The sequence below is a fragment of the Natator depressus genome, chromosome 4 (assembly GCF_965152275.1).
Source record: "Natator depressus isolate rNatDep1 chromosome 4, rNatDep2.hap1, whole genome shotgun sequence".
Taxonomy (NCBI): domain Eukaryota; kingdom Metazoa; phylum Chordata; order Testudines; family Cheloniidae; genus Natator; species Natator depressus.
Window position 1 is genome coordinate 108825384 of NC_134237.1, and position 26283 is coordinate 108851666.

Sequence of the window (26283 nt, forward strand, 5' to 3'; positions counted from 1 at the left end):
ATTTTCAATTTAAGGAGTATAGCTTAATCACCAAGTTGGGACTCTATACCATATGAACAAAAATCAGTACAAAAAGGTACTGTTTTTCCGCCATCTCTGTAGTGTGGAGCAGTTGATACAAACATGCTGTGGCCAACAAGATTATCCAAAAGCACATTATATACATTACACACGTATGCATCACTGCATACAAGTTATGTAATTAAAGATCCATACAGTGCGACTGTGCAAAGGGGCAGAGATAAGGCTGCCATGGAAACCTTACTTTCTTGACGTCCATGTAATTAAAATCAACTTACACTTTGTACTAAATAGTTTTGAATATAATTGTGTTTCTTATAAGACTATGAAAGTAAATGGGAACATTTGGCATGGTGGAGGGACTTGAAGAACCACCATGTACTATATAGGAGGGAAAACTGTAGCTGGAATTTGGAAGAGATCTCTTCATATGAGGTCTCACTCAGCTACTAACATCAACCAAGCTTAGTCTATAAAATGACAAGTTAAAAACCCAGAGTAGTACGGCCGGAGGTAATCCACTGCCAACTACAACTTAACCATGACATACAAACAAACCAACCAAAACAAACAGATTTACTATACTATATATATTTAGATTTACAATTAAGATCATTTTTGCTATTACAGAGCAATAGCAGCCCTCAATCAGGTAGTCAAATAATTCATATATGAAGTCCAAGACAATTTAAGAAAAAAGCCATAGGCAAAGCCAGACACACAAACTTGTAAGCCTATTTGTTCGCAAGCAACCCATCATTAGTCCTTATTGCAATTTACAAAGACTCACAATTTATTCATCCCAGGTTACACTTGCACACCTGCATGGTATTAGCTGAGGCTCTGTTTTATGGCACTAGCATTAAGATTATGTAAGTCACTAGACACCAGTAGACTGAAAAAGATGTTGAGTGGTACTTGCACAAAAGAAGATTCTAAATCTTTAGGAAGTTATGACTGCTGTAAGGTACATCTAAATCTTCTTGAACTAACTAAATTCACCTTCAGTTCTCACTGTAATACAGGTTTTTCCAGACAATCATTCTTGTTGCTCCTTCCTGAACCCTTTCAAATTTGTCAGCATACTTTAATTCACTTAGTGTGTATGCTCCAAACACAGTTTAAGGCTCCAATCCTGTAAAGAATGCATGTGGACAACTACTCCCATGAGTAGTCCCATTGAACTTGATGGAACTACTTGCTGAAGTAGCACGCAAATAGTTCCATCAAGTTCAATGGAACTACTCATGCAAGTAAAGTTATGCATATGCAAAAGTGTTTCCAGGACCAAAGTGCCTAAGTGCAAATTTGCTGAATAAAACTGGTTTTGAAACAAACAGTGCCAAAGCAGTAGTTTTGGTTCAGTTCTAGATACTTAATTCTGAAGTTAAAAACAAAGCTATTTCCAGTCAACCAAGCATGAGAAGTCAGTCAAACTTTTACAGGCTAACAACATTTCACATTCACATGGCAACATTCTGAAGACATTGCGGAGAATTTGGAAGGATGTGAGAAAGTGGGAAGGGCAGAATTTAGCATAGCGATAAGTGAAGTGTGGAAATTCAGTCTGGGGAAAAACGCAAAGAGTTCTGACCCACCACAACTCTTGATCTACGAAATAGGAGCTCTGATCCTACAATTCATGTGATCCAAATTTCCCACTGACTTCAATATGTTTTGTATTGAATTACCAAAATAAATTCATACATGGCATTTCAGCACTTCTGCTTTTAATTCTCACAAAAAACAATAAGCACAGAAACAAAAAAAGGATAGCTGACACTTCAACTTCAAATAACTGTGGGTTTAGTTGTGCCTCTTATTTTTTTAAAATGAAGTTCATAACAGAAGTGATACTGTAATTGGAAAGGGTTAACAAAAACGTAACTCTTCCTGAAGAGTATAGAAAGAAAACAGGAATGTATTAAAACATAACAGCCAAGTGTTAAAAATAAAACTATTTAAAAAGTGGCAGTTCAGTATTAAGTCAAGCAGCAATAATGGGGGAATAAAAGCACAAACAGAAGTTTGGCCTGTGGTTAAATAAAAACAGAAAAGTTTTTTTTTAAAGTTGTAGAGTTAATCCTGCAAACCCATATTTATAGATCAAAAAAAAAAATCAATGGAACAACTTGCATTAGTAAGAACAACGCACGCGTTCAAGTGCTTGTAGGATCAAGTTTCTAGGACTGTAAGCTATTCAGGGCAGAGTTTTCTAGTCTTGCATTTCTTTAAAGCACGTCACACAATTTGGGGTCAATATATATAATTAATCAGTTGCTCCATTTCTGACTTAGAACAAAAGCACAATTTTAACTTTTAATAGAATGTAGGTATAGCAATACTAGTATAGAAATAAGATCCAGTTTTTACAGTGCCATAATATTGATTAAGATTATGACAAGGCTTCTACTGTAAAGAAGTTTATCAGTCTGATGAAACAGACAAGGTGGGTGAGGCAATATCTTTTACTGGACAAACTTCTGTTGGTGAGAGACAAGCTTTCAAGTGCCACAGAGCTCTGCTTCAGACCAGACCGGAATAGGTCTGTAGAAAGCTCCTCTCTTCCTCGCCTCTCCACTGAGATGGCTACGACACTGCAAATAAGACAACATGCCAGTGATGATCCTGAGTATACAAGGCTGACATTTACAACAAGCATCATTTTAAAAGTAATGAACACAAAAACCCTTTATACTTTTACAGTGTTTTCTATAAAAGGATCTCCAAGCATTTTACAAACATTCAGCATTTAAGCCTTGCTAATAGCGTTTATAGTTCACACCGCATTCAAAAATATGCGAGGTACTTTATAGACAAAGTAAATGACAAATGGTACTACACAGATCTGACAATTCAAATTTTTTGAACATTAAGAAGAGTGGCCACTAATTATTAAGATAATAAGGCAAAGGGAGGATAAGAGTGATAAATTTGTTAAGTATACCAATATATAACAGAGACACTGGTCATGGATCCATAGTTAAGATTGAGTTGAGTGTCACACTTAAAACAAGAATAGTGTCTTCCCAATAATTACAGCATTTCCTATTTGAGCAGCAAATTGAGAATTTACATTAGTTTTACAGATTTTTTTTTTTAAAAAAGGATCCTGTAAGAAATTTAGTACTCTGTCAATCCTTTGTCCTGAATTCTTAACCCAGGCATTCTCTAGCTATACAAACCAGTACAGAGGTGGATCTTGAGTAGATATAGTGCAATAGATATCCTTTTTCAAAAACTAAGTCCTCTTTTATCCATTATTCTTCAGCCTCTGGTGAAGAATAATGTTCCTGAAAAGCAATGCAAACAATTAACCACTTTCAAAATGGCTGCCACATCCTACTGTGGTCTGTTTTTGACAAGAAGTTGTTCTTAGCCAATATGGTAACCACCTCTTCTCCTCAGCTCCTTACTGTGCTCCTTTCTGCCTCCTGACAGTGAGGGTGCTAATATCTTCCTTGATGGCCATTTGGCCTCACTCCCACTGGAAACAGGAGGCAGCAGTGTTGATCTTTATATTGAGGCCACAGGTTGCTGTTATCAATAAGCTATGGTGGACATTTTCAGAGCAATTCTTAGAGATTTTTGCTAAAGGAGATAATTGTGAGCTAGCCTCCACTGAAAGAGAATCTTTCAATTATGAAGATCAGCAAAAAGTTACCCTTAATGCTAAATATGTCTGTTAGAGTAGACTACCTGGCCCTCAGAGGTACTCAAAAGGAAAGGCATAAAGTGAAACTGAGGACTCAGGGGAAAGCACAGGAATATGGCAAAGAGGATGGAGAGGGGAATTTGGAATGCACACTTCATCTACTTTGTGCTGCTCTGGCACTACAAACAGCAAGAAATCTTGCTTAAATAGCTAGTACATTCCAACTGGTTTGTGCTCCTGCAGAGCAAAACAAAACAGCCACAAGTACCCAAGGGAATCTGACTCTGAAAGTTTAAATTTAAAGTGTGGTTCTTCCAGATGTTAGTGCGGATCCCACTGTAGGTGTGCCTGTGCTTCATACATGTAAGATCGGTTTGTTTTGTTTGCTTAATAGCAGTGACCATCAGGGCTGCACATGTATCCTATACCTCCTTGTGCTCCTGTGCGAGGGTATAAATGGAAGAGTGGCTGCGACCCTTCCTCAGTTTGTTTGCAATTCAAAGCTCATGGTAGCGGAGGACTGAAAAATGGGGATGGAAGATAGGACACAGGTTGGACACTGATTAAGACATCTCAGAAGAACCACAGTTACTGAAGGGTAATTAACCATTCTCTTTGTCAAGTATGTGTCAGTGTGTATTCCACTGCAGTATCCCCTGAGGATAGTGGAAATGAGGAGTATCAGGTGCATCAGTTGAACAGCGATTGTAGGACTGCTCTTCCAAATTTGGCATCTGACTTCACAGCTAAGTTCAAGACAACATCTAACATACATCAGTGGGTTAACTGAACACTGCTGCCTTACAGATTTATAATATTTGGCACTTTTCAAAAGCAAGTGGAGGAAGCTGTTTGTGCTCTGGTGGATATTTGGTGAGAGATTCACACCAGCAAACTGGTAACAGAGGAGATGTACCATGTAATCCATTTTGATGGCATTTCTCATCTCAAAGATTGACCTTTAGAACACCCAACTATAGCTCAAAATATATGGGGCAACACTCTGAATGTTTTATTCCTGTCAATATAATAAAACAGAATCCTGGGTACATCTAATGTGTGTAATTTCTTTTCTCAGTGCCAAATGTGGTTTTGAGAAGACAGATCAGCTGAATCGTCCACTTTAAGTTTTGTGACCACCTTAGGGTGGAATTTCAGGTTATGTCCTAGCACCACCCTGTCCCTATGGAATACTGTATAGGGAGATTTAGTCAGAGCCTGAAGCTCAGCCACTTCGTCTGAAATGATAGCAACTAGGAAGACAGATGGGGCAAGCAGCAGTCAGGGGCTCAAATGGAGATTCCACAAGTCTCAGGAGGCCTATATTAAGGTTCAGCTAGGAGTGGGTTCTCTGGCAGGCATGTGTGTAGTAGTTCTCTAAGGGACTTCACAACTCAGGTGTGAGAGAAGACAGAGCACAACTGCACAGGTGAGTGACAAGCTGGGGTATTAGGTGGATATTAGAAAGTGAAAGGCCAACCTGTTTTAAAGTTATAGAGGATCTTTTGTAGAGGCCTGGACTAGGTCCAAGGCTTTTTGGGTTGTCCACATTGTGTTTTTCTGGTGGATCATTTCCTGCATCGTACCAGGATTTCCTGGACCTGCAGGGAGCAGTCTGTCAGTCAGGCTCATTGAACAGTCACACTAAGGTGTGGCGACGCTGGGTCTGGATGAAGTATGTGGCTATCCAGAGACTGAAATCACATCTGGATGGTCTAGGAGTTAGATCAGCAGCTGAAGATTGATCTGTCAGGCAGAGGCCAAAATGGAGTCACCAGAATGATCATGGCCTTCTCTTTTGATCTTGGAAAGCATCCTGGGAATCAGGGGAACTGGGAGAATGGTGTACAAGCATGCCTCTATTCCACTGCAGGAGGAAGGCAACTCGTAACTATCTTGGATTCAAACCTCCTCTTGAAAAAAAGAGGTAGCATTTGCTATTGTCCTCCATGGCAAACAACTCTGTTTTGTGAAGACCCCAAATGGCAGCATCTTATACTGTTAATGATTCAACTGCACCACCAACTGACTGGCATCCCTGACAAGCATGTGGTGTGCAAATCTCCCTCTGAAAGGGCTTCCAAGTCAAGAGATCCATGGCTGAAATTGCTCCTAATCAAACAACTGATGTGTCAGCAGGCTGCATGCTTCCAAATAGGCATTTACCTGGCCCAGAGGAAGTATCTGAGGTTATTCATTGCAGAGAGTCCTGGAAGGATTTCCTTGGATCTGCTCTGTGGTTATCCTCACAATTAGCTGGGTTATGTATCTATTCACAATTTTTTCCTTACATCTAATAGTTTGACCAGTATTCAGTTCTTAAAATCTGAAGGTCAACACTATTCACCACGAATAAATTTAAATGCATTTGAAAGTTACAAGCATGATCCTGCAGTTGCTTCCAATTAAGGGTAACGACTTGAAAACACAGGACCTAATCCTCAAGTTAAAATTGGCACACCTCACCTATTAGTGGTGTTGAAGACAGACGTTTGTTGGATTCATTTTAGCCACTGTTGCAAATGACTACTAACTAGATTCCAGCCTGCTTTAATACTAGTTTAGCAAACCAAAAATCCATCCGTTTTGTAAAATGTTTATTCTGATTATTCAGTCTGTATTAAAACAGGATGGAAACAAGTTTACTGTTATATCCTAGACTTTCATACAGCCACTGTTACAAACCTCACTTGCTTACTAATACAGTAGGAGGTCAAAAATGCTATTCTGGAAAGTTTTCAGGGACGATAATCTGCATTTCAGACTGCTGGGCTGAGGAAGAGTGGTACAGCTTCCTTTTAATGTCCTGGGCCGAATTCTCCACTACCTTACACTTTCTATAGTTTTTTGTTGTTTTTTTTAAAATGATGCAGAGCATGTGCCAAGTCTGTGTAACGCTGCCACCAGTTTAAATGCAGAATTTCCATTAGAAGTGTTTTATACAGGTGCAAATAGAATAAGATGCAAGTTAATGAAGAATCAGGCCCGCATAATCAACTCTACTTTGAATACCAGGGCCTATGCTTTCTTCGTAGAGAGCCATCCATGGGTATGGCTCCATTTTACTTACACACACCAAAAAGTCTCAGTCTGGGTCAACTGTTTGCGCTGCAGGGATAAAAATAGCAACACAGATGTTCCAGCTTGGGTTGGAGCCTGGGCTATGAAATCTGGTGATGAGGGTGGGTCTCAAGAGCCTGGGCTTTAGCCCAAGCGGGAACTTCTACACAGCTAGTTTTAGCTCCATAGCACAAGACCAAGTCAGTTGGCCTGGGCTCCAAGACTAGCTGCTGCTGGTTTTATTTATTTTGCAGTGTAAATGTACCTTAAGGATATGTCTATGCTGCAATTAAACACCTGTGACTGGCCTGCATCAGTTGACCTGGGCTTGGGTTATGGGGTTATTTAATTGTGGTGTAGACATTTGGGCTCAGGCTAGAGCCCCAACTCAAAAAAATGGTGTACTATGATCAAATATCAGGCAAGGACAGCAGCATTATGGGTGGTGGATGCGGGGGGGGGGGGGGCGGGGGTGGGAAGAAGTGAGTCAGGGAAGCAGAGGAAAGCAAGCTACAATCAAATACATGCCAGGTGACTGACTGAGATGCACATGGGGTTTATCTAGATCAGGACAGATTTTCAGAGAGAGGGGAGAGGAGAGGATGACAGCGTTTGGAGACAACCTTAAAGTCCTCGGAAGAATAAAGTTGTAAGCCTGAGTCCCCAGGATACTTTTGCATACAACACAACACAAACCTTTACTTTTGCATGCTTGCTCGCTCGCCCAAGTGCCGCAGATAACCCTTCACCAGTGGCTAGCAGCAGATGTTGCAAAGGATGGTAGAAGAAATCCCCCTAATGGCGTAGGGGGGGTGAAATCTACCTGTAGGAAAAAGTTTCTTCACAATGGTGTGTGGGAATGTAATGTTATGAGTCACTGGCCTGAATAAGTGTCATTCAGGCAAGTCCCCATGCACTGGTTTTGGGGTGTACCCAGAAAAATCTAAATAGGAATTGCAGATAAAAATATGGAGAAGGATACAGTGGAAATTATTTTTTAATCTTAAATAGGGAATTGCACTGTAATGTTTCTACATTGTTGTCCTGAAAAGCATGCAGACAGCCTTTTTTTTTATTTTGCCGAGTAAATATTCTGAGTAGAAACATTAAAGCAGTACACATTGAACAGATTTAAGTGTTAGCTATACAAAGTACAACTAATACTTTGCAGCAAAGTTCTCCAGGAATTTTAAGTTCTGTGCCTAGAACTCACTTAAATAAGCAATATTTTGGAGTAATGTACAAGTTTTAAACAAAACTAAACAATATGTTTTTGAAGAGCCAGAGATGATTTTAAAATGTTGCAACAGTGCAAACTACCCATTTCAGAGGAATTAAAAAAAAGGAGAGCATCCAGCAAACACTGCCACAAAAGATGAGCACAAAACAGATGTGGGAAAAATAAACAGCCTTCCTGACTTGGAATTTGTAAAAAGGTCTGCAAAGAGCAAACAGAACTTCTCACTGCAATTTGACTTCTAGACCCATAAAAAGAGTCCCATGAGAAACGAGACTCTGAGATGAATAAAATATACAGCTAACAGTAACATTGAAAATTTACATTAACAGTTCATAACATTTCCAAAGAGATGATTTTACTGTAACAGCATTTTGTATTATTCTGAAGTAAAAATTATATTAATCTGGATTTAAAAACCTATTATAATAAAATGTTTTTTAAAAGGTATTTAAATGCTTTGGCCACTATTTAATATTCCACTATTAGGAATACTGTAGAGACTGAAAGTATTGCTAAAGCAACTCCAAAAATCTTAACACAGGATAATTCTAGTAGTAATTTAAAAAACCCACAAATACAGGTGCCTCAGTATAATTCCTCAAAAAGAAAAGGAGTACTTGTGGCACCTTAGACTAACAAATTTATTTGATGCATCTGATGAAGTGAGCTGAGGCTCACGAAAGCTTATGCTCAAATAAATTTGTTAGTCTCTAAGGTGCCACAAGTACTCCTTCTCTTTTTGTGGATACAGACTAACAGGGCTGCTACTCTGAAACCTGTCATAATATAATTCCTACAATTCTTGTAAGATGGAATTTACATTCCTTTGCTAAGTGATTAGCACCGCAGGCTTCCTGGTCTCCTCCCTGCTCCAAGATAAGGAATGTGCTAAGTGTTGCCCTTAAACTATGTAGGATTAGCTCGGAGAAGGATTTGCCACATCCCTGATGAACAAGGAATAACTTTTTTCCTTCAAGCCTGTTCAGCAACATATTCTACACCTGAGCTCATTACTTTTGTGCCACCTACAACAGATGTACAGAAATACTACCTCTTTGAACACTGACATTTACCAGACTGCTAGCCAAATGAGTGTTTATATAGCCACTTAAACTCTAAAAGAGAGAGAGAGAGAAAGAAAGAAAGAGAGAAAGAAAGAGAGAGAGAGAGAGAGAGAGAGAAAGAAAGAGAAAGAGAGAGAAAGAGAGAGAGAGAGAAAGAAAGAGAAAGAGAGAGAGAAAGAGAGAGAGAGAGAAAGAGAGAAAGAGAGAAAGAGAGAAAGAGAGAAAGAGAGAAAGAGAGAAAGAGAGACCCCAGAAGTAAAGTTTCCAAAATACACAGTTCTGGGGTCTGAAACTGTATGGCTTTTTACTTTACAAAAAAAAAAAGTTGCCAGCACTAAAGTGTCATCTCACCTATGTATAATGCACTAAGGGGAAAAATGCAATCTCACTGTTCAGTGAATGTAAAATCAAGTTCAAAATAAAGTTTTGCTACTACAAAAGAAATATCCAGTGCAACTTCCTTTCAGGCAGTAGTTTTAGAGCCAGCCCTACCTCTCACACTGAGTAGTGCCTTACTCCACAGGGAGTTGATTTTCTTGGGACTATTTGAGGACTATCTGAAAAAGGTAGCAAGATATGCCTCTTACAGCAAAAAAGTGGAACAAAGACATTATTTAGTTAACATCACAGTAGTCACATGAATTATAAAAGCTGGAGTAGTGACTCAATAATTAAGTCTGCAAAACAGCAATACTGGGGTTAGAATGGAGACTTACACCACCATCACCAAACTACACAATCTCCTTTCCCTCTGGAATTTCATGTTTATGCTTATTTCGAGATTGGTTGTAAGTCTGAGGTTAATCAGAAAAGCTGCTTTTAGTTACACAGTATTGCTGACTCTTGCAATTGTATTGCAAATTTTGCTATATTTGTTTTTTCCCTAAAGCCCCAGATCCTGGAGTCATGGGATTATGTAAGAATTTCACCTTTCATTGGAAAACAAGTCTCTCTGGAATCAAAAGGGCTAAAATTCTTGAAACATTAATTATAAAGGCTCAAAACTCAAAATGCCGATTAAAAAAATGTAATTTTAAAACTTTTGGAGTCTGATTAATGAATGCTTGGAGTTATCAATACAGTTTGGTACTTAGAATACCACCAGTTTTTCCTCTTTTGGAAATTGTATTACTCTTCATCTATCACAACTCAAATACCACGGATAAAAACTTCAAACTTGTATCATAGATCAATACCCAATGAAAGGCTAGTATATATACCTCTTTAGCCTGTGCCCATTATCATGGTTGCGAATGTAATACTAGTTAGCAGTGCTAGAGTCATGACTGTTACTATGAAAACTCACTACATTAATTCCCCTAATGCAGTGACCTGAATCAGCTTTCTATTCCAGCTCCACATATTGGGGGAGAGGTGTCTGGAGGAGACACACTCCTGCACATTAAAAAAACAAAAAATATAGTATATTAAAGTATTAGGTACTACATCAAGTATTTCTCCATTAATAGTGTGGCTTCAGATATTTTGGGACCCTTGCAAGAGACATACAATCCAAACCTTAAACTCTGCAAGCCATATAAGAAGAGTTAGGGGTCTACATAGCTTATCATGGATCTTACATGTTTCACAGTCTATGTTCTGATGACTGCCCCTCACTGATTCAGTTCCAACAGCTGATATTGACCAACCGGGGCTTGTTTTCATCTTACACTATTAAGAAACTTTCCTATTTATTTGAATTAATCATGTTTTTACAAAGCCATATTTTCACTTGAATCATGTATTTTTAAAGGTTATGTGAAAACTCAATTTTATGCCTGTACAATGCAATTCCTCCTAATGCAGTCCACATGCATTATATTTTGGGGGCTCCATTCTAGTCTCGGATAAGATACTCTTGTCCATATTTCATATCTTGAAAATTCTGCTACTGCACTCAAAGACCTTTGTGCAGTATCAGAATTTTAAAATTCAGTGATATGAAGCCATACGTTTGAAGTTAGAATTACACCCTTGTTATACAAGCTGTAAACTTGTCACAATTTTACAATTTTTCTTCTGATAAAACTATGGAATAAAGCAAAGTAATGTTCTTCAAAGGAAATCCTACTTTTTCCTTACAGCTAAGCATGTAGCTGAAATAATGTATGCGACAATGCCTCATACATCACCATGGTATCTGAACATCTACAAATTTAAAGTTATTTGTCCAGAACATGAACTAAAAACTGTAGTGACTTAGTACTACTGGGTCAAACCCTCAAGTTTTCATGTAAATGCTGCCTTCATCGCTAGTTCTCAAGTAGCCTGTTCTTAGAAAAAGCTACTCCCCCACCACCTCTCCTTTCCACGGTAATACACTGAGTAGACGACAAGTACAGGCAGATTTACATCAAATACACAATTCCCTAACATAACTGAACGCATGCACACACTTTGATTTAAGTAGTTCTCTACCACTTTTGTTACTCTAGAAATAACTGAATGAAATCTGCCACAAAACAGAATATTTAGCTCTTTAACTTAATCTTTCCCAAGACTGAAATACAGAATATATAAAATGTAAAAACATTATTGAAGTTCAGTGAACATAAAAGTTTGAAATAACTTTGATTTCACTACTATAGCATTCTTCATTCAAACTTTTAAACAATCATATTTAAAACTTTGCTGTTACAAGACAAATTTGAATGAACAGACTGCATCCTAGATTATGAAGACAGTTAAGTTATAGTAGCAAAACATCGTTCAATGGTTTCTTTCTACAGAAAGTGTTATCGACAACTCCTATGCAAATAGGAGTGGTTTCTAAAATGTCGGAGCTAGCAGTCCTTTGAGTTTGCATCTTATGTTTCAACACTTGGTCTTGCAAACATTTATGCACTCACGTAACCTGACTCACATGAGTACTCCCTTGAAGTCAATTGACTCATGCAGCTCAAGTTATGAATGTGCATAAGTGATTGCATTGTCATTTTAAAGGAGTACTTCTGCCCATCACATTCTGCACTACATCTTCAGAAAAGGGAGAAGTCATAACCACCAATTCTCCTCTCAGCAGCCTGCTGCTTCCCCCAGTGAGCATTTCCTCACCCATGGAGGACATCCTCTGGACATATGGCATGACTTGATGATGATCTTTCCTGGCTTTCCATTTTGGTCAGTAAATCCCAATAAAAAAACACTAGACAGTTGCCTTTGGAAGCTGAAGCCTTGCTCTACTTATTCCTCTTGCATTCTTTCTACTACCCCTGATAAAAAACAAAGCCAAAAAAATCTACACAGAACGCTTTTGATTATTCTTTAATACAGGCCTAGAGAAAGTGATTGTTAGCAATTTACACCTCTTCCTCGGCAACAGAAGTGTCCAGAGTTTACTCCTTGGTACGTAACTGAGCTCCATAATTCAAGTATTCCATTTAAAAACCCCTCTATAGGCCAGATTCTGATCCTCTCACATGCTCTTTTCGCTCCACACTCTGTCCCCCATGCTCTTCAACTGGTCCTACTGACATTTGTGGGGCTACTCACATAATTAAGGGGTTTCTAGGTACATTCAAACATTTCTAGCCCTTATATTTGTAAACATGAATCAAGTGTTATCAGGTGTGGTAATTTCTTCCTGAATTTATTCATATCCCTGAAACAATGGCCGAGAGGCATAAACTGCCCTAATCAAAATGGTCTGTGAACACTGATGCCTAAAACGACAGTTTCCATATCAACAGTTAACTATTTCCCTGCTGATCACTTGAGCAGAAATATCCAGTTAAGGTGCTTACCTCACAATCCTGAACTCCCTCCTCTCAGGCTTTCCGGACCAAAAGCTCCATGTCCCCTCCTAACTGCTAAAATGTTCAGTTTCTATTACTCCCTTGCCCCATTTGATTCTATAGTGCAGTTAGGCATTATCAATACAAATATCTGTAGCCAACTGAGAACCAAGAATGCCGAGATGGCATAAAATAAATTGCATTTAATATAAAAAGATGGGACTACTCTAATGACTAATTCATTTTTATTTAAACAAAAAAAATATTTTTAAATCTGACGCGGTCATGAAATTTCCACTAGAATGCCACAGAATTTATAGTTAACTTTCCAAGAAGTAAATGGGGGTCTTGTTAGAGGTTTGTACATAACACCATATGTGCATAATATTATACATCAATGTTATTTCTTATTAAATGAAACTGTATTATGGCTGGAAATAAGTTCTTAACTGTTTAATCAAGATGTTATTTAATCTACAGTTGTATTTACACTTCCTTGGTAGTTTATTTTGTTTTTGCTTTAGAAAGGGCTCAAGAAATGGAATGTTTTCCCTTTGCTCTTCTCCACACAAAGTTTGATTCTGCAAAGTGCTGTGTGCCTTCAACTCCCAGTTATGTCAATGGGATACAAGAGTATCAGCACCTTGCAGAAATGAACCTGCAAAATAGTACTCACACCAGTCCTTACTCTCCCAAGCAACTCCATGGAAGACATGGGTTCATTTGCATAAGGAGTATTTATGAAACTATTGGTCTGCAAGTTCAAGTTGAGCAGCTCATATTTCAGAGGATCTGGAGATTTATTTATCTGGGGAAGGGAAGAAGAGAGGGTGATCCTCTTTGTAAGTCGTTAGATAATTACTTAATATATATGTAATATTTGGAATTCTGATTAAAAACTTTAGCACAACCAAAAGACATTAAACATAGACATCTGTGTCAAATGTATGTAACTAGCTTATAAACAAACTAAAAGTAAGCCACAGCCAATGGCTCGGATGCACTTTGTTCACAATATTAAAACCGGTATATTACATCAAAAATGATCTGACAGTAGCTAGGTTTGCTCACTAAGAAATGTGGCATTCTACGTTTAAAGATTATGCATCCTTAAACACAACAGCCTTGCTATTTTATGTATGAAAAGGGAAACATTTGATGAGAGTATCCATAAGTTTCCTAAGAAATGGTTTGGGATTCCAGAATCCCAAGGAGATTAATTGGCTGTCAGATAACAATGTGCCTCCATCAGATGGACTTGGCAGTTGTAAACAAAAGGAATTTTCTCAGCTTTTCCTCACAAATATGAAATATTTGCTCTTAGCCAACAGCTGGGGTGATTTAAAGAGATCCTGCATATATATTAGTTTCATTCAAAACTACAACCCACCTCAAAACATCTGACTGGACTGCAGCAGAATAGAAAAAACCTAATACCATTAGAGAAGTAAAAGCTTCCAGACAGAGGACAATATAGTATCTAATTGGGAAATGTATCTAACTAAGTTTAGTAAAAGAAATATAAAGGTCCCAGTTTGTTACTTGAAAACTGTCACCATAAAACAAAACCTCACAGTTAAAAAAACCCAATACCTGGATGTTAATTGCACCTGTCTTGAAAAATCATTTGCATCGATTAAAAATTTAAATAACCATGTTAACATTTGTAAGAATTTGCTTAATATTCCAAAGCAAAGAAACTTAAATTTTACATTCTATCAAATATTTAATCATTTAAATTCTCATTCCTGGTGCTCACACAGGTAACATCAGTTAAACCATTTAAAAGAAGTCAGACTCACTGACCAAAAATAAAACACATCACGATTTTGTATTTAAGAGTCTTATATTGGAGAAGATTTTCAAGGAATGTAGCACAAAAATAAAAATAATATTTCAAAGAGCTAATTAAGTTTACCATAAGAAGGATCCTTACTATAGGATATTCAGGAATTAGTAGAATTATGAACTACTTTGACTAGGGACAACAATTCATTGAGTTTATTAGTTGAGTAACATCAAATCAATTATTAAGACACTGACCTTCTGAGGTCTTTGACTAAGGGTAAGTATGAATATTTCAATCTTACAGTACAACCTATACTGCTGTTCCATTTCCTGAGGTTAAGGTCCAGAAAAACAGATTTAGGAATATTTTAAGTATATGTTCTGCATATTACCTCTCATATAAGAGCAGAAGTTCTAGGGTTTACTAGCCCCTTGACCTTGTATAAAATTCTAACACATTTTTAAAGATACAAGTTCCTTTATAAAATAAGGCATTAAGAAAGGAAATTATAGGTTTTTTTCAATTGCTTTGAAAAAACTTGACTATTCAGTTCTCAAATATACTGGTCAGAACACATTACAAATTTCTGACAGAGCAGCAAAATTGTTACATGACAGCACTTCCACTTTGCAGGTGCTGGCGGGAAACTCATTCCTTACAAAAAGGAAAGGAGTACTTGTGGCACCTTAGAGACTAACAAATTTGAGCATAAGCTTTCGTGAGTGACAGCTCACTTCCAATAAAGTGCGCTGTAGCTCACGAAAACTTATGCTCAAATAAATTTGTTAGTCTAAGGTGCCACAAGTACTCCTTTTCTTTTTGCGGATACAGACTAACACGGCTGCTACCCTGAAACAAATCATTCCTTACAATGAACCAAAAACTACATACTTCATCAAAACCTATGTAATCAATGGATTTCTACAGTTAAACGGATAGCTGCTAAGTCAACTTTTGACTAACAAGTTAGAAGATCATCACTAGCCTTATGTTTTTATTCACGTGAAATTACTTTAAATATTACAGACAGCAGACAAGAATACAGAGCATGAAAAATCAGGAAGACATGTGAGCTGAATTTTTCTCACTTATACTGTGTAAATCAGGAATAACTCCACAGAGTTTGGTAGGGTTACACTGGTGAAAGGCTAAATCAAACCCCAAAAGTGTACTTTTAAAAAGAAGCCATAAAATATGGGGCCTGATCCTTCAGAATTGGGCCCCATGTTTTAAAAAGCAAAATAGTTTGCTGTATTACTAAACTATGCTCACACATCTATTGTAGTGTATTCAGCACGTAGAGGGTGTACAATATTTTACCCCATTCTACAGATTATTAGAATTTTAATACACTAAAGGCATCTTACCCTTAGAGATATAATATTGTACACAACATAATCCATACATTTCTACAACTAACTGTTTTCATATACAGCATCCAAAAGTAGTATCCTGGGAAAGTTTGCACTAGAAACTTGTAAAAAGCTAGCAATGCAAAAAGCGAATACATTTTAAAGAAAAACAGAGCTCAGCTTTCTATTTACTATTCTTAATGAGGACATCTGTATTTTGCTTACCATCTCTATACTTCTGCTTCTCCTGAGTGTTTTGTGACTCTTTCTCCACCCCCCCACTCATTCATCAGCTTTTAAAGATGGCAAAGCTAAGTATTTTAAGGGAACAGAACCCAATAAATAATATATTGCTCATTTAAAAATATTTTGTCTGGAGAGAGTTTCAACAAATTTTATTATTTTTGTACAAAACAGAGGTAGAGGAATGCACATGCTGAGCATTTTTCTCCATACTGTAAGAACAGAAAACACACTTTGCATCGAGTAAATATTATAAAGTTTCCTCCTACACAATGTTGTGAACACTCAAATTTCACCAAGACTAAAATCTCACCTTTTTTCTCAAGGAAAAGAAAAGGGGGGGAGGTTAGAGGGAAAAAAAAGCTTTAGAGTGAAGTTTCATGCTCCGTGTGGAAAAAAAGTTATGTACTTAAGTACTTGTGCATTCAAAGCAGACTATTTTTTTTAGCGTTCAAGAAGTTTACATCTTTAGATTCAAAATGTATATTGCAGTTTTCTTCAGAGTATTTAGCCAGGATTTTCCACCCATTGTAGGTACTCTCTGAAAACTGCCTAGGGCTCTTGTTTCTCAAACATTTCAAGAGTCTGACTATAAAAATCAAATATCTAGTGCCCTGAAAGACAAGTGAAATGACACAAAATTATAAGTTATGTTGTCATATGTTTGGAATTAAAAATACTTACAGCCTCTCCAGCTCTTTTAAATCCTGGAATGCTCCCCTTTCAATAGTGCTAATCTTGTTTTCCATGAGCTGACTGAAACGTAGAATATATATAGTGAGTTTTAACGGCTTTATGATTATGACTGCATTAAAACCTGCCATTGCTGTACTTCAGAAACTGGCAGCTTGCAAACATTTCACCTTTATTAACTCTACAATTCTTATTCCAGAGTGAGATTTCACATCCAATTTAATATATTTAGAACCCCTGTCACTCCATTGTGCACATGTGCAAAAACGGGGGGGGGGGGGGACCTCAGTCTCTTCATCATTAAAGGAAACCATAAAAGCAGATCTTAAACCTGCTCAGGAACATTAAGATCATGGGTAAGAAAATATACCATTTACTAAGGAGCAATGATATAAAACTCCAATTAAATATATCGTACAACTGATCTACAGTTTGTAGGGAAAATAAAAAGAATTATTCAATGGATATTTCACAATTCTGTTTATACACCTATATATCAACTGAAAATATGTAGAAATATATCCACAACACCACACATCAGTATCTATATTTTGATCTAAAGGGTACAATTAAAACACAAGATCGTTACAATTTCTCTAGACTTAAAATTGTTCCACTTATGACAATTCAGACTCAAGGAATAATTTAGCTTCACTGAATAAAATAGCAGTAATCACAATTACAGTTTTCTTAAGTCACATTTAATCAATTTATAACCAGCAAAAGTTAATGTAAAGACCTTTAAACAATATACGTGAAGCTATCCAGACTAAAAAAATCCATCCAGAAAGATACAATACCTATTGTTTTAGTTTCTGAAAAAGCAAACATTTTTAAATTGAAGAGTTGGGATTAGATATAGATATTGTTTGTCTTTGGTTAAGAAATACTTTCCATTTTCTTTCGTTTCATGATTTTCCTTTTGCAGCAGTTTGAAATTGAACATGTGTATACTCAGCTATATGTTTTGATAATCCTAAGCTAGCGGTCTACTCAGCTAGTTTCTTTTCAATTAATTTTAACCAAAATACAAGATTTCCCTTTTCATGCATTTGTAAACTACCAATTTAAAGCCTCAACTTATTTTGCTATATTTGTAATTTTAAGGGAAGTGTACAAATCACTAGAGGCTACATATAAAATTGCTACTGTGGCATTTTCCAAACTTTTTTTTGTCACCCCATAATTGCTCTTCTCCGCCCCCATTTATTTTAAGTTCAGATGCTGCAGCATAGGAGTTAAATGTGGTGAAATATACAGCTTTACTTTTTTAAAAGCTAAAAGAACTTTTTGAAAATTTAAAGTCTAACCTACATCATGTAATTTTAACACACCATAACAGCATAAAGTAACAAGAACTTACAGGACTCGAAGGTGTCTTAGGCCAGTAAAGTCAGTCTTTGTGATTCTTGTGATATTATTTCCATTAAGGTCCCTAAAAAGAATCATGTATTAGCAGAAAAATGAAACAAACATTCAACAGAGGATTTAAATTATTATTTTGTTGGGGTTCATCTTTAGTGCTTTAAAACCAAACAAGAACTTAAATGTGCCTGATAATTAATTCTTAACACTAGCTCTGTGTGAGTTGCTGACAATAAGTTGGTTTATGTTAAAGTTAATAGTTTTAAACTTTGTAAGAAGAGACCCTTATTAAAAAAAATATCTATTCACCATTATGTGGTTCACGTTTACACTAAGTTTTGGAATTATCAATTTTGTTTATCACAAAAGTGTATCTTAATGTTTTTGTAATATTGGTATCTAACTACAATTAGAACCAACCAACATTTAGACAGAAAACTCTTAACTGTACCAACTGAAAAAGTATAAAAACTACAATCAAGTTACAGGTAAGTCAAGAAATCAAGTAATTAGGAATTTATTTGGATAACCACTTTTGCAGTGTATTTAATATATTACTAAACTTCCTATGGCAAACAGTGCTTAGAAAGAATCAAAAGACTTGATCTTCAAAGATTTACATTTATAAGGATTTACCTTACAATCCTATGTTTGAAGAGTTTAGTTTTCATACTTTTACAGCTCAGGAAACCCCACTGTGACTGTAAAGTGCAAACTCAGAGGCAATGATGGAAATAGTATTCAGGCCTTGACATTTTTGTTCAGATTTCAGCACCACTTTCCCTTCTGGAGTTACTGCCCCTCTTTCTGGCATCTTAGGTCAAGAACTAAGCTGGCCCTGGTTCCAATCATTACAAGTAAAACCAGGCTTTGCTGTGGCTTGAATATCCTCCTTGATCTGAGTCATAAGGGAAACAGTGTTACACAGAAACTAACCTTAGGATTACCAATCATTTATAAATATTCTTTTTGAAAAATCAGCACATTGTTATTTTAAGCAAAAGTGGCAGGAAACAGTTTCCACTGAACCACGCACAGTTTCTTCACAAGAAAGATCACAGTGAATCACTTTGGGATTTGTCTGAGTGCAGACACTGCTAGAGTAAGATGTGTTTATACTTAAACCTTTAAACTGCTTTGAATAGCATGAAACAAGTGACAATTATTTTTTTTTTTTTAATCTCCTCTCTCTTTTCCCCCTTACCCCTTTTGGAGAAGCCAGGATGGTATTAGATCCAACAGCTCTTTCAGGAATATTATGTATGCTTTTCACAAACTGAATGGATCATAATTTGTATGCAGCATTGTTGTAGCTGTGTTGGTCCCAGAACAGTAGAGACAAGATGGGTGAGAGAATATATTTTATTGGACCAATTTCTGTTGATGAGAGAGAGCAGCTCTGGGCTTATACACAGAGAGCTCTTCTTTAGGTCTGGATCCTAATTTGACGGGGGAGGAGGGAGGAAATCAATCAGGGCTAAGGACAGTTTAATCAAGGCTGTGACTTGAGGCAGTAGTATGTGTAACTGGGGTGAAATCATGTTGTATGCCCGCTTAAGGGGAGCAGAGAAAGCAAGGGCAGCTTGTGTCCTGAGGCCAAGACACATGGAAGGATCTGAGCTTTTTCCTAGGGGAAGAGGGATGTAGGCGCGAAGGAAGATGTGTCCTTCCTATAACGGGAGTGTAAATATAGTCTCTCTGCCCACCCCCCCATCGCTTTGCATCTGCTCGGGAATTCCCTCCACTCTTCCCTTCGAAAAGCAGTGTAGCAAAAAGGAAAGCAGGGGGGTTAACTGCCGTTTGCCCGCCGCCGGGGCGCTCTGTCCCAACACTCAAGGGCCTCCTTGCCGAGCCCTGGTTTTGCACACCGCCTGGGAGCTGGGCAGAAAGGGACACGCCGCAGGAAGGGGAAAGGGAAGCAGAACTTGGGCAGCTAAGCCGAGCCCCTTGGGGCGAGCGGTCCCAGCCGGCTCCGGTTCCCTGCCCCCATTTTAAAAGCCAGAGCGAAGTTTAACTGGCAATGACAAAACTCCCCCCCCCCCCATTCACGGGGAGGGGGCAGGACGACAAGCGAGGCACCCTGACACACAGCGCAGGAGAAACTGCCGCCCTATATGTCGCCTCCTCTTAGCCTGCAGCCAGCGGCCGCGAGAGGAGAGGCGGACTCGCCTCCTGCCGCCTTTCTAGTGGGAAAGGCGAGGCGGCGGAACGAATGGTTTCCCTCTTTCATGTCTCCTAGCGTTACCCTGGAGCCCACCATGAGGCGAGCGGGAACCGGCCCAGGAGCGTCTGAAACCTAAGCAAAGCCTCCAGGGAGTTTGAGTGTCACCTGCCCCACCCCAGGCGCTCTGCAGCGAGGCGGCTCCACAGGGATGGGAGAGTCCAATCACACGGCCAACTGGGGTGCTGCTGGAGGGAGGGCGCCCCCCGCCCCACATACCACAGCTCCCCGGGGCGGGCGAAGCGCGCATGGGGTAGGGAGCGAGGCGCTGTGCTCCAGTGGCTCTGGGGGTTACTTACAGCCTTTCGGTGTTGCGGGGGATGTTCCTCGGGACGCTCCGCAGCGCCAGCCCGTGACAGTCCACGGTGCTGCCGGAACAGGAGCACTGAGCCGGGCAGGGCTGCGGCGCCACCTCGCTCAGGATCACCAGCAGCACGAGCCCCAGGGAGAGCCTCCCGAAGCCGCCCATCCTCCGCCGCCGAGCCTGCGCCGCCGTCGAGCCCTGCAGCATTGGCCCCCGGGCCAGGGAGGAGCGGGGAGAGAGGCAGACCGCCCCGCAGATAAGACAGGACACAACCGCCCTCCTGCTCCTCAGCGGAGCGAGTACTTGGGCAACTTGAAGCGTATGAGAAGGCAACCGGAGTCCTTCGCGATCCAAGGCGGAACCAAAAATCCCTGGCAAGGTAAGAAGGGTGGCACCAATCCGCCCCTGGAACCAACTTCGCTGGGGGGGCGAGCCGGGGTCTCGTAGCCCTTCTGGTGGCAGAGAAGATGCACGACTTGTTCTTGGCGCACACACTCCCTGCAAATGCGAAGCAAAGCCACCGATTCCGGAAAGGGCAGAGCTGGGTGACTCCGCTTCTTCCTCCTCCTTGTCCCTTTTAACGATCCCCCCACCCCGCTAGAAGCCACGGACCCCACGTTTGCTTAAAGCTGCATGTTTCCGATAGAACTGCATTGCGACCAATCGCCCAGCGGCACCACACGCGAGCGATTCAAAGCACTTGGGCAGAGTGGCTCACACACACGCTTCCCCCACCGACGGGCTGGTTACAGTCTTGCAAGGGGGTGGGGGCTCGCTCTGCAACTGCACACACACACTTCTGCAAGAGGAGCCTCAGCAAATCATACCTCACTCCCAAAGCATTCATCAAACTGCCTCGGGGGTGGGGGGGGGGAGGGAAGAGAAGAGAGTCAACACACAAGATGATGTTGGGTTGTAAGCTCCCAAAGCCAAGTTTCGCAGGAAAGAGCTATTCCCGGAGCACGACAGTCAGGAGCAGTTTGAGAAGTGATCCGTTGCCCTGCTGCAGAAAGCGCTCATCCACCTCCTCCTCCTCGGTGACAGATCACAGCTATCGCTGCCCTGACGATCCTGAGAGCACAGCGAGACAGCACCGCTAGCGAACGTAGTGTGTGTTCCCTCTCGTCTCCCGGATACAGCAGCTCTGCTGCAGCAGCAGGCACCTGATGGGAAAGGTAGGAACGGCGGGGGTCGTGTAGGGGAAGACAGTTCAGCAGCTCCTGCGATGGCTATGCAGAGGAGCTGAAGGAAGAACTTTCCTTTCCGCAGCCTGGGAAGGGAGAATGCCTGGGAAAGGTTTCCGTTCCCCTCCCCGATTCCCGCAGGCGCACCTGAGCAGGGGATGTCTGTATAAAACAGTCCAGAGCTGGCTCCAGCCCCTGTAGCTCCCAGGCGGCTGGTCTCCTCCTGCACCCAGGGAGAGGAGAATAGGGGGAGGGGGTGGGAGAAGAGAGACAACACGCAAGCTCCCTCTTTCACACCCTTAAGTCTCTCAGTTTGAACAATAGGATGAGACACATACGCAGGCCGCTTCGCTTCCCCGTTGCAAGGTGTGTGTCACTGCTAGCGCTGCAGAAAGTGCTTCCCAGGGCGACACAAAAACCTGTGCCAGCGCTTTCCAAGCTGCTGCTGCTTGGCTCTTTAGCAAACAGGAAGCTTCCAGCAGCTTTTGCCACAGATACCAGGACCCTCCGCCTTGCCTCTTCCTCCGCCTTCTCGCCCTGCTGCCGTAAACATCCAAGCACCCCTCCCGTAAACAACACCAAGCCAGAAGTTCCCCACGCTCTGCCCCTTATATAGGGGCGGCGGAGCCTCGCCTCCTCCGGCCACGCCCAAAACCGCAAGGGAAGCGTTCATTGGCTGGCCGGCTCCAGACCTCCAAGTCGGGGGGGAAGAAGGAGGTGAGTGGAAGAGGAACTGGGGGAACGCAAACAATGAATGAAAGTTCAGCGAGAACGAGAAACCCTAGCCCCTAACAAGCGACCTGCCTTCCCAGTGAGGCTGGCGGCAGCTGCACCGCCTGCTGCTGCTTAGTACTAGGGTGGAAAGAGGGACAGAGTTCCCCTGAAGCTGGGTGAAGACATCAACTGCGCTCCCTTTCCTGTAGCGATCGCCTCAACCACAGATTCCTAGGGACTGTTTAATATTGGCAAGAGAGCTAGAAAAACAACTGCAAGGTCTATGCAGTTTCAGCATCTTCACTCCATCCCTCCTTCCTCCCGCCAACGCTCTCACACACTAAGTTCTTTTTCAGACCTGAGATTTTTCTCACACACCTTAAACACCTCTGTGCGGAAAAAACTCAAGCGTCTGAGTGGCACAGACAGATAACGAAAGGGGCTGGGGGCGGGTTGCATGCATTGGTGTAGTTAGCCTGCGAAAAGCAAAACAATCTTGCATATTTTTGATGCCTAGCTTGTAAACATCTCAAGCATGCCATTGAGTATTTCACCTTGACTGAAGAGAGGGGTTGGAGAATGATATTCTATTTTTCCATATTTAAAAAACCCACATTTTATGTAAATTATACAATAATCTTGTGAACAAATGTTTTCTGAAAATTCAAGGGCATGAATGTGACTCTATATACCTTTAAATAAGCAAAGCCTCAGCATCATGCTGCTTTATTTATATCTGAGTGACAGATCTAGTTTTCTTTTTAAAGGAAAACTAATTTCCTCTTCTGTTCCATTCCAACAGTGTAAAATGCATGTTCAGTGTTTCTCTGGGATATCCTCCTAAAAATATTGCCTATTGCAAGAAAATTCTAGCATTCATAGAAAAATTTACATACACCAGGTTTAAAGTTGTATCTTTACTGAATTGAATTTATTCTTCCTCCTGAATTCAACACAAGGCGATTTAAAAAAAATCTAACCTCAGTGACATGAGAAGGTGATTCCCCATGCACAGAGGACACCACCAGAGAAGCCCAGGTCATCAGCAAGTAGTTTGTAAATGCTCCAGGGAGTTCACAGCTTCTTCCATATGACTGGGTCCAGCTGAGCCTCTTTATCCCTGGAGTCTCTGCAGCACAACCCACTAAAATGCTCACTATCCCTATCTGCTTGCTACCAAGAGAACAAATTCTGTTCTCAGTTATACTGTTGTAAATCAGGAGCAACTCTGTAGAAACTGAAATCAGTGGAATTACTCCCAATTTTTCCGCTGTTATGGTAGAATGTTAGCCAAAATGAAACTAATTAAAACCAACTACTCTCATAGAGTATTTCACTGAGCCCCCCCCCACACACACTCTTTCCCCCCGCCCCCCCAGCATGCTATGAAAACTCCAGGGGGGTTGAAAATATTTACCAGAGCTCTGTTCCGGACAGCTCCAGCTGAATTTAAGCCCTGGTCATGGCTATTTTACCTAGAGAAAATCATCTTATTTTTTCAGTCTGTCTCTTCAAAATGTCCCCAGCATACAAAACTGCACTTCAAGGCATGACTTTATCAGTTGCTTTCAACTTCTGGCACAATATATTAGTTGGAGTACTGTATACAACTAAATGAAGCTACTCCATATTTAAACTGGTGTAAGCAGAATTCAACCCGTTGACTATAATGGGAATTGAGATCACTCAGTGACTCATAGGATCAGGTCCTATGTAAAATATTTTAATTTGTTAGCCACATTTTGATCATGTTTTAAGAGAGGATTAGCTTCTTTTTTAAAAAAAGTTTGTTCTCTAATTTGCACTGTAAGTTACCGATAAATAAATCATAGGAAAGAAATAAAAATACAATTACACACACTATGCAGTTTTCTGCCTCTATCAGACACTCCCTTTCTGTCTAGGAGAGAAAAAAATCAGAAGATATAGTGTTAGCCATCTGGTACTATTCATTATTTGATATTTACGTGCCAACAGTGTGCTTGGTGTTGTATAAGACACTAAGGGGAAACTACTTACTTGTAGGTATGCTTCTCTGAAGATGAAACTCCAACAGGATTCTCGTCCATGGGTCTTAGCTCCTTAGTATAAGACTGGCAGAACTCCCCAAGAGCCAAGGTTCTTACTGAATGTAGTGTAGTACCTTCTGTTGAATATGTATTCTGCTTTCCAGCGACTCCATTCAGATGTTTCAGGGGCATGAAAGGTGGAGTTCCAAGATGCTAAGACACTTCCAAGTGATTATGAATGAAAATATGCCCCACCAGAAGGAAAAGAACTAAAAAACAGCAAGACAAATTAAAAAGGTAACCCCAAATCCTCACAGGGATATTAGTGAGAGACTGAGAATCTTCTTGGAATGATATCTTTAGCCAAGTTCTAGTTACAGCAGTAAAAAGTAAGGCATTTTCCTTTCTCTAAAGAAACCACCTAACATGGTTCTGGCTTGTGCAGAATATAAAGCCAAAGGGAATATACATGTAGGTAAGACTATAGCTAGCAGCAAGAAAAGATCAATGCTAATAATAAGAACTGGAACAATCAGAAGTAGAGCTGGAGTATTGTAACAATAACAATTGAAAACACTACAAGAATGCACTGAAGCACCAAAGGAAGGGCCGCATAACTCAAAACACTCTTACATTATTGTGAGTCTATATGACATGGAAGCATTTTGTAGAATCCACCACACAATTGTGTCTCAGACATTGTTAGTTAAACAAAACTGAGACTTTATCAGAGACAGATACAGAAGTAACCAGGCACTCCCAGCCTCTATCCCAGCACAGACCAACTGCCTCAATCTCAGTATTATTTGTCACCACCATCCCCTAGAATGACGGCCTGAGAAGTTATTACTTTCTACAGTGTTTTTAAGATGTTTGTGATGTCAAGAGACAGCTAGGATTTTCTTGCCATTACTAAGAATGGCTACTTTCTCCCATTGTTCCCCAAAAGGCTGAAGCCAAAGGCTCATCTCAGCGAGAATGACTGACTATTTCCATACAGCCTTTTCAGGTGGAGGAGAAGCTGATTCTCATAACAACGGCCAAGGTCCTTCATAGTTTTCAATGCATCTAACACCAGATTGTCCTCCATTAAGATGGCCCTCACCATTCATCATATCAGAACCAGACATAAGCAGTGTTGCCGATTCTCATTATTCTATCATAAATCTTGTGACACTGTTTTTTAAAGGTCCATCTCATGAAACTGAGTATCTCAGCTTTCATTCAAAAGTAAGTTTCTATCTCCTATGGTTGCACAGAAAATCCTGAAACTAGAAACCAAATAGACTCTAAATGCTAAGAAAAAGAAGTACAAAAGAACCCAATATTTTTTAAATTCTCATGGTTCTTGTGGGAGGAGAGGGTCTATCATGATTTTTGAATAGTTGAGATTGGCTAACACACTGTAGGGAAAAAGGAGGATTTAGACGGGAATGAGAAGGAGAATGTTGTGGTAAGAAAATGTTGGTGCTAGTGAAAATGGGAGGACCTGGCTGGCAGCGAGAGTTCCATCAGAACTTTGTAAAAGTCTAACTGTCTCCAGAAAAGGTTTCAATTTGGTTAAATTGTCAAATTCCAACAACAACAACAAAATGTTTTGGCAGAATTTTTCCAACCAGCTCTAGACTGGAGGCT

General features: G+C 40.0%; 1 protein-coding gene across 7 annotated transcripts in view; it reads right to left on the reverse strand.

Annotated features, from left to right (window-relative positions):
* The window catches only part of SLIT2 (slit guidance ligand 2), a 419356-nt gene extending 397748 nt beyond the window's left edge, over nt 1-21608 (reverse strand). For 6 of the 7 annotated variants that reach the window (XM_074951610.1, XM_074951615.1, XM_074951612.1 and 3 more), the window contains exons 1-3: nt 20737-21608; nt 18215-18286; nt 16843-16914 (exon numbers count right to left, since the gene is read on the reverse strand). In XM_074951610.1, the coding sequence (XP_074807711.1) occupies nt 16843-16914; nt 18215-18286; nt 20737-20948 (356 nt within the window). In that variant the 5' untranslated portion in view covers nt 20949-21608. The remainder of the gene's footprint in view (nt 1-16842; nt 16915-18214; nt 18287-20736) is intronic. The other variant, XM_074951617.1, reaches the window with a different exon arrangement.
* Nucleotides 21609-26283: the final 4675 nt, after the last annotated feature.